General features: G+C 38.1%; 1 protein-coding gene across 1 annotated transcript in view; it reads right to left on the bottom strand.

Annotated features, from left to right (window-relative positions):
• Positions 1-1882: 1882 nt before the first annotated feature.
• POLR3A (RNA polymerase III subunit A) overlaps positions 1883-9291 on the bottom strand; it is a 1593947-nt gene continuing 1586538 nt past the window's right edge. The window contains exons 29-30 of the mRNA XM_044055661.1: positions 8448-8589; positions 1883-7260 (exon numbers count right to left, since the gene is read on the bottom strand). Of these exons, the coding sequence (XP_043911596.1) occupies positions 7115-7260; positions 8448-8589 (288 nt within the window). The 3' untranslated portion in view covers positions 1883-7114. The remainder of the gene's footprint in view (positions 7261-8447; positions 8590-9291) is intronic.

The following is a 9291-nucleotide window of genomic DNA, read 5'->3' as shown; positions in this document are numbered from 1 at the left end:
TCTGTTCTGCATCAAAAATGACTGATCCTTAAAATCTTGATGAGAGAAAAAACTTTCTTCCAAGGATTGCTGATCCAATTATTAAGGAAGATTCTTGTTTCTTTTACCTCTGTTTCCATATGCATTGTTTCTTCTAGTAGAGTCATAAATTCTTGAAAGTTGGGTTCAGATGAAGTTTTCCATTTTCTTGTAATACATCTTCTTAGTACTTGGAGAAATTACTGTTTTTTTTGTTGTGTGTAACTACCTCTTTCTAACTCTAAATTATTCTCAGTTTTTTTTTCATATAGGCCATATGTACATATTGTATATAGTTTGTCAGTTTCATTTGTATTCTAGTACAAATTATGTTTTGTCTTTTTGAAAATCAAAATATTTTGAAAAAAAAATGACTGATCCAACAAAAAAAACTACAAAAACAGCTGGATACAGCAGCTTAAATCTCACACCTGCCTCTCGACATTCCCTGAATCGTGAAAAACTGGCTTCTCTTCTGTGTGGTGTAGTGAATAATTTCTTCAAATACTCTACCGTCTCTAACTTCTAATACTTTGCTCTTCTGCCACAATTTTGTCAGGATCAGCTCTTTGCTTGTATGATTACATCTTTACTAATCTAGGTCTCAGCTGCTTTCTCATGGCTAGGTTTGCAGCATACACTAGGCATGTCCTTTCAATTAACAATTCTGCTGTGGAATACCAGTCCAGTTGCTTATTTGTGCTTTCATAAAATTAATACAATGTGTTCCTTCCAGTTTCCCTGATACAGTAGTACATCACAGGTTTTCTCTGCATGCTCTTGTCTTCTAAACATATTTTTAAACAGTTCTTGAGAAACCTCATTCAGCCAGGGTTTTTCATGTCAGCCCATGAATGTTGACATTTTATCAGTTCATCTGAATGGCAAGTTAAAGCTTCTATTTTTCCAGCCTTTTGTTTGAATGGATATATTCCTTCAATTTTTTTTATTTTAATCACCCTGAGTATATTTGATTTATTGTTCCTTTAAATTACTGGAATCCATCCATCTCAAAGCAAAACTGAAGCTTGGACTGCTTTTTGCTGAAGAGTCGCAGAATTCTTCCTACACAGTATTTTCTCTTCAACTTTTCTGGTTGATTTTCTTTCAGGTTTTCCAGATTTCTTCTTTGCTGGCATCCAGTCAGTATATTTACTGGTCAGTAACTGAATTTTACCAAAAAAAAAAAACATTTTAAACGGCATTCCATTTTTTTCAGTTTCTGTTTTCACACTAGTAGAGCTTAAGTTAGGTTGCTGATCAGTGTGCAGCCATCTTGGAAGTCCAAGAACATTACATTCTTAAGAGAAACTTGAGTGGCAGACAGCCACAATGGTCAACTAGTTTAAATTTTTCCTCATTAAGAAGCCTCCTTTTCCATGACAATTCCAGCCTGTATCCCTACCTGTGCAGTTTATTAGGGTCATGTTCAAACTATGGCTCTGAAGCCTACCAAAGCAAGGGAGGAAGACACTCTAGAAATGAAAGCCAGAGGACTTCCTTACATTTGGTTGAGTTTTTTTTTATTTGCCTTTTGTAATGCCTTTATGTTGTTAAACTTACATTTTGTTGCAAAATGTTATATTTAGCACAGAGGAAGTGACATTTGTGGAAGACTGCTGTGCACTTTTTGTGCAAGTTTTCCCCTCACTGGTTGCAATGCAATCAAGGCATGGTATTGCTATACTCAAAGGAGTGGTAAGTGTGTATGGGGGAACTCCTCCTCAAATGTGGATTACGGGCCTTGCCCCTTTGCCAAAAAAGTTTTTAGGTGGTTTGCTGATTTTATTTATTTAAATAAATTTACAAGCAAAAAGACCAAAAAAAACTACCAAACGATTACTCAAAGTTTAACTCCATTAAATAAAGTGATTCACAGTACCCGTAAGGACTTTATTAAAAGTTGCCATTAGCTCATCGGGATCATAAGCACCGACCTCTACTAGAAACAGCTTTGAGGATATTAATATTCTTTGTTGATCAGGAAATTCTGACAGGGATAGACACCCTTTCTCAATGGAGGCCCAGGAAGAAAAGCTCCAATATTCACATACAGACAATATATTTTCAATTTCTGCATTATATGTAACATTTTCATCTTGGTTACCTACAGATTTTTGCATACATATCTGAAACAGATTAATGCCAACCTTGCACCACACAATTTTTGACAATAGGAATAACAGAAAATAATAAATTGCTACAATCCTACACAAATGCACAGGCTGATAGAAATACAAAGAAAAACAAGGGGAGACAAAGACTTGACATTTGGGTTGAAATTAGTAAGTTGTGGTATGATGAGGGAGAACAAGGATTAAGTAGGAGTTGGTAGTTAAGGGATGTAACTAGTTAAATTAGTAAGTGGTAGTACAATGAGGGAGAACTGGGATTAAGTAGGAGTATGTAGTTGAGTAATAGTTACATTACTTAGTGGTACGATGAGGGAGAATGAGGATTAAATAGAAGTTAGTTAAGTAATATGATAATTTAAAAGTTTACAGTAGTAGATAGGAGGTGTAATAATCACTATATATGAATTTAGTACAGATCAGCTACTGTTTTGTTAGAAGTACTGTAACATGTATTTTCTTTTAGATCACAGAGCAAGAACAGAGCCAAGTATCTTGCAGATGCTGTTTTAGCAGACTTTTAAAGCATCTGTTTTCTGTATGCTTTAACTCTAGTAGGATGGAGATCCACAGTTTTGAGACAGTGAGAATATGAGTTTCTGTTTTTTTGAGTTACTTACAGCTAAGAGAGATTTGTTATGGGACTATAGTGTTGTGTTGCTGTTTTATGGTAGTAATATGCCTTCTAGATGGGGCTAACTTTCTGGCTTACAGCGAAGTTTGTGGGCAATAATGAGTTGACAGTAGGTTAGATTTGGATGGGAAAAAAATAGAAGCTTTAGGACTATGCAGTGGTGGGTTTTACAAGGTGAATATGTGGCGAATCTTGATATTTTATTAAAGCAAGCATTAAGTTTGGACTTTAGGGTATTGCTGAGATTAGTGAAGACAGGTGATGCATACAGTAGACAGAGGATATTGTAGGTTGCTGTTGCAGATTTTCTTGTGGATACTAAGATATTGATTTGTTCTATACAAGGGAGCCTAGTTTTGTGTGTGTATTTCTGACAGTTTGGAGAATATGTTGGTTGTTTTGAGTTTGTCATCTATGATTACTCTAAGCAACTTGGCTTCTGTCCTGTTATCAATTTTTGTAGTCAGATGAGACAATATGGAAATTATGTTTTTGAGCATTACATTGTTTTGGTATTAAGAGCATTAATTTTCCATGCATTGTCTCTTTGTAGTAGTATTTGCCTGGTTTCTTTTGTTAAAGCTGCAGGGTTTGATCTAACTCTCTTAGCTTTGAGTGGTGCATGGCCATTGAGGCTGTTAAGGAAAGAATTACTGAAATGTGTTACATCATCATCTTTTGGCATGATTTTTAGGCTAGTCCAGTTGTTGAGTTTGATTCTGGAGATGAAGTTTCTTGAGAATTTTAAACTACACACGTGTCTGCACATACTGGGATGTTTTCTGTTTGAAATGTACTATAAGGTATTTTACATTGTTAAATGTGGGTAAATGGTAAGTTCTAGGGTGTTTTTATATACAATTGCTACACCATCTTGTCGATTTGTTCTGTCAAGTCTGAAAATGCTATGACCTGAAAGGGGTATTTTTTTGGCTAGGTTTCTGTGACTGCAGCTATATCAGGGTTATAAAATGCCAGGCATCTTGGAATTTACTGCAAATGCTTCTATGATTAATACTGAGTAGTAGTATGTCAGACTTAATAGCTAGAGGTGCTGAGCTTGGGGAGGAGTACTGATGCAGTTTGTGACATAATAGTAGGGCCTGAGTTTGGATGGCTGACTCCGCTGAACTTTAGATAGATCAACGTCCGAGTGAAAGAGATGGAAGTACCAATTACATCTGGATTTGTTTATAAGGAGGTGGTGTTATTGTTTTCAAGTAAATTTTTACATATTTGCAACTAAATAGGTTGGAGGGATTTGGCGGCTCTATTTGTGATGAAATAAAGGAGGGTGCTGTTGTGAGTGGTGTATGTGGGCGATTTGATCTTTGTAGAGATGCAAGTTTGATAGTAGTGTAAGTGGGGTGAGGAGTAGTATCACTGTTGCATTTTGTATTGTGTGAAGGGTTTGTTGTAGTTTTTGTGAGACGCCAATGAAATGGGAGTGAAAGAGGACTGAAAATATCTAGAAAGAGGACTGAAAATATCTAGAAGTTGTATTTATTTATTTATTTATTTTTTTTAAGAGAAAGATCTAGGAGGTCAAAGAAATTAAAAGCCCCAAAGCCAGGAAAGACAAATAAGGAGAAATGTTCAATTCTCTTCCGTACACAGGACATATTTAAAGGAGATGGTACAATCATCATTAATACAGGTCATTTTAAACTAGGTTTATTAAAGAAAATAATTATTGAGGGTTCACAGAATAAAATGAAGCCCTAGGATGTTATAACCAAGATGGAGACCAAAGTTTACATTCAGATAGGACAATTTAATGAACTGATGGATGGACAGCAACACAAAGCAGAGCTGATACATTATCAGTCTTGCTACAGATGATCTTTGGTGGTAAATAAAAGCCCTGTGCAATGCCTCAGAAAAAAAAGGTTTAAGTCGAAGTTTGAGAAAGAAATTTTGACACCCGAGATACTTAAGACAGGGCAAATTTCTTGTCCTGATGCTGTTTTATCATCCTAGCTGGCATAACACAGACCAGGTCAGGACACACCTAGGATGTAAGCAATACCCTTAATATTTATTCAGAAATGGAGGGAGGGGCTTATGTGCATGCTTCCAGTAAACAGTTTACTCATCTTCCAGAAAACAAATATCAAAATGAAATAAGGCTGCTCCTCATTTCATGACTCAACCAAGGAGAGGGACTTCAAATACGTAGTACACCATAAAGGAGCCCAAGCTTGTTAGCGGCCAGAGGACCCACAAGTGAGGAATTCAACCAAAAATTCATGGATGACTTAAATGGTCGGAGTTATCAATAAGGCTGACCTCAATGATGGGGCCCACGACCAGAAACTTCTCAGAACTCTAGTCCACACCTATCAGGGTTGCTGCTCAGTGGTGACAAACTACTGGCAAAAACTCATTTAATTAGATAAAGCTTTCATCATTTTTTTAATTTCTTTCTCCCCTTTCTTTCATTCAACCAGTCATTCCACTACCCTGCACCCTTGGTGGGTCTACCAGCACTCCAGTCATCCCTTAATCCAATGCCTGCAATTTAGCCATGGTCAGATAGGATTCTTAAGGATGTTTTGGGGAGGTGTTTGCTGAACGTTCATCCTGTTTTTTTTTTCTTTTCTTTTTGACCTACCCTGTTTCTCCTCCCTTCCCTGTTGCAGACCTTATGGTTAAGTCCAAGAGATGGGTGTGCAATGGAGATGTGCTGCACATTGATCTGCTTATGCAGCAGCTCAGCCATGTCTCCATCCTTCCACCCACCTTGCCATGGCTCCCAACAGCGACGGTCGTGGTTTCTACCAGGGATCATTGTAAAAGACGTCCACAGAACTAATCACCTTCCCAGGAATGGTAATGTCCATCCCTCCATGGTGCGCTCCCAAGCTGTTACTCGAACCTCACTCACTGGGCCATAGTTAGGGCTTTATCCCAGTATGCCATTAGAGTGTCATTTGGCCTTCATCTTAATTACTAAAGGTGAGTTGAGGGTCACATATGAAGAAAGAAAAAAAAGTGCAAACAATTTGTAAACCTGCAAGTGATGATGCATTTCTTTTTAATAATCACACTATACATGTAGTAAAGTGAACTGCTTTGCTGGTGAGGGGGAGAACTAACTGGATGCTGCTTTGATTCATGTCACTTCAGAACAAACAGCCTTTGCATTTCCTGCACAAAGGACAGAAACTTGCTGCTCATTTATTTTCCTATCTCCAAGGAATTCTTGATAGTTGTTTAATAAGTGAAGATAAACATGCTTTTTTTTCAATCTTCCTACCTTCAAGTAATACTGAAGGGCATTATAACAATGAGCAGGGGTTATCACACTAAAGGCCTGATACAATAGGCATGATGTAATGTGTGTAAACAAAGGAAAAAGTATTCCATGAAAACTACTCTGTGACGAGTACATTTTACTTAAGTTTACCATCAAGAATTCAGGGGGAAAATTAAAGCCCCCATCCCATCCCCATAAAGAACCTCTGAAGACAGGGAAGGATCCCCCATAGAGAACCACTGGATAGGGAAGGAAACGGGTATTTAGAAGCCAGACATGAATACAGGTGGAGTCTACAGACAAGCAGGATTTTTTCAGCCAATATCTTCATACTTTAACCATCAACAAGTAGTACTACTACTCAAAGCAAAATTAAATTACAAATTACCCCTAACTGCAGACGTCACAGGGTCTGCTATAGAAGGTCTGTGCATCCTTTTTAAGGATCTAAGACTAAAATATGGTACTGTAAAAAAATACTCATAGGTTAACAGTCTCATTCAATTAAGACAAAACACATGTATCCAAAATTAGAGTATAATTAAGCATTAACAATTTAACTATATGATAAATCTTCCCACAAACAGCTAAAACCTAGCATCACAGCCCTCCACTACAACCTTTACATGGATATCAGATGCTAGAAGTGAAGTGCTCATTTACTGCAGGAAGTGTTTGCACAGCTGATGTCCATAAAGTGCAGTAGGATATAGAAACTGAAGGAGGCAGTGATGAGCCAGCTGCTGGTGTGGGAATTCTGGGAAAAATATAAGACAAAAGGGGAAAAACAAAACACACACTGATCACAATATGTAAAATAAACTCCAATAAGTCTTAAATTAAACATTTTTTTGTAAGTTAACTGATAAGAGGTGAATTTCCTGATTAATACGCCAACCAGTCTTCCATCTTCCCAGAGCCCATTTCTGAACAGATTCCTTCTAAACGTGAGCTATTAATGTATGCAGCCAACTTTACCAGATCAGGTAAGGACCACAAACATAGCATAACTTCAGTCATTTTTTGGCTACTAGCACTGCTTCCCAAACAAGAACATAATTCAACATATCGCTACGTAACAGGAATATGAAGTTCACTGCAGTCAAAAATTAGTCCCCGCTTCGGTGGGTTTGGTTCCTTGTCAGCTTTGTGCAACAGCTTGAAAAGTCCAGTTCCAATATTCATTGGGATACCCATAATAATGCACTCTGATACACCTGGAAAAGAGAGAAGGAGTTGATGTATTAAGTTTTATTGCATCTTCTCAGCCTGAAATAAAATCTCCACTTTAAAATTCATCCTATGCTATGTGACTGAAATTTGTAGGAGGAGGTTACAAAGAAAAGTGCTTAACAGCTGCTATGCAAACTAATTAATCCGTACATTGTTTAGTAACTTTATGCCCATCATTTTGTGATAAGCTTAAAATTAACACAAAGTCATATACTTAAAAAGAGATGTTTAAACAAACCATTTTAAAATTTATGCTGCACACTTTGTGCAAAAGGGAATACTTGATTTTTTTTGTGTTTAATGATTTGAAATACTGGAATCTATTTTGTTTAACAGACAAACCAAAATTTTGCTGAAGGGCTGTTTACAGTTCCAGAAGATTAACTTTCACACAGAGTTAAAATTTCTTGAGGGTTTTTCTTCTCAATTTTGTCCCTGCTGTAAGTCTGTCATCAGCCCCCTCAGGCAACTGGCCCATCTGCTCCCAATCACTGGGATGATAGTTGACTGAAAGTCATCAGCCCCCTCAGGCAGCTGGCCCATCTGCTCCCAATCACTGGGATGATAGTTGACTGAAAGGTGCCATTATTCAAACGGCCATCAGCACCCCATATGCCACATGCACTTGACACACAGGGGAGGGATGGTGAATGAGGCAACTGTGGAGGCCATATGCTCAGTTCAGTAAGAAGCATAGCCCCCAGGCAGCCCTGCACTTCCCTGTTCGCAAAAGTAGAGAAGTGACTCCCCCTCGGGAAACTGGTTCAACTTTGTGTACTTTTTAGTGCACGCAGCGCCCCCCCCCCCCAACCACACACCTCACTGAGGGAGGCAAGCAAGGCATGTCCCTTCATTTGTAACTCTTCCTGGAAAGCGCTTCCAACACTAGTCACATGGTGTCATGGTCAGAGCTCTATCACTCTCTGTCACGAAGACAGGAAACATTTTCCAAAGAGTTACTGGGATCTAGGCAAGGGGTGGCATAACTTAAAATTCCAATGTGAATTACTGTTGTCAAGTAAAAGTGTTAAAAATACACTGTCATGACTTTTTTGAAGTGTAAAAGATGCAACACTGTCAGCTTCTCCTGAGGCACCCCAAATCTATTTTAAAGTGATTTTACAAATATGATTAAATACTGTTCAAGTTACGATGCAGCTCCTGCAACAACTTAGCTTTTCAAAAGAGAAACGTATTGTAGAATTTAACTTCACTTTGGCTAACATAACAAGACTACGGTTCGCTGTAAACAAAGGATCCTTCAATGGAACACTAACAAAAACGCAGCTGTTTCTTTTAATGCAAACATAGTACTTAAAAAAAAAAAAAAAAAAAAAAAAAGTTATGTACTTAGCATAACGTTCCATGGGTGTTGCCCATCTCAACCTTTATTCCGACTGACGGGTCAGATCCGATCCATCTCGGCTATTTCAAAAGCTCAAGGCCTTCAGCAAAGCTCGTGGGCATCCTTCCTTACCCATAATGCAATTATTTCTGAGGCAAGAGAGTGCTTTAATACCCAATTAGTACTACTCAGTCTCCCAGGAGTATAGGCAGGAGGTATTGAGGGTGGGTTTGTGAAAATAAAGGTCAAGATGGACAACACACATGGAACATTTTGTTAAGTACATAACTTCTTTATGTGATCTGATGTTGTCAATCTCGCCTTTATTCTCACTGATGGGACCACGTCCAAAGCAACCTGACTCTCAGGTGGCTCATGGGAGAAAATTCCTCAGAACAACAGAACCAAAAGGGGCTCTACTCCTAGAGGCCAAATCCACTTTGTAATGAGTGATAAAGGTATGAGGTTTTGCCCATGTCTCTGCAGCACAGATGTTATCCAAAGGTAACCTAGCTTGGAAGGCTGCAGATGTGGCTACTGACCTAGTGGAAGGAGCATTAACTGGAACAGAAAGAGGTTTGTTCTTATAATTGTAAAAAATGTAGGACATATATTGTAAAAGCCATTTGGATAAGGTAACCTTGGACACTGGTTGGCCTTTTCTAATATC

This window comes from Protopterus annectens, chromosome 14.part0 (assembly GCF_019279795.1).
Source record: "Protopterus annectens isolate FY-2018-M chromosome 14.part0, PAN1.0, whole genome shotgun sequence".
In the NCBI taxonomy this organism is placed as follows: domain Eukaryota; kingdom Metazoa; phylum Chordata; order Ceratodontiformes; family Protopteridae; genus Protopterus; species Protopterus annectens.
Note: the sequence above shows the minus strand (reverse complement) of the source record. Positions and strands in the feature narration are given on the sequence as shown.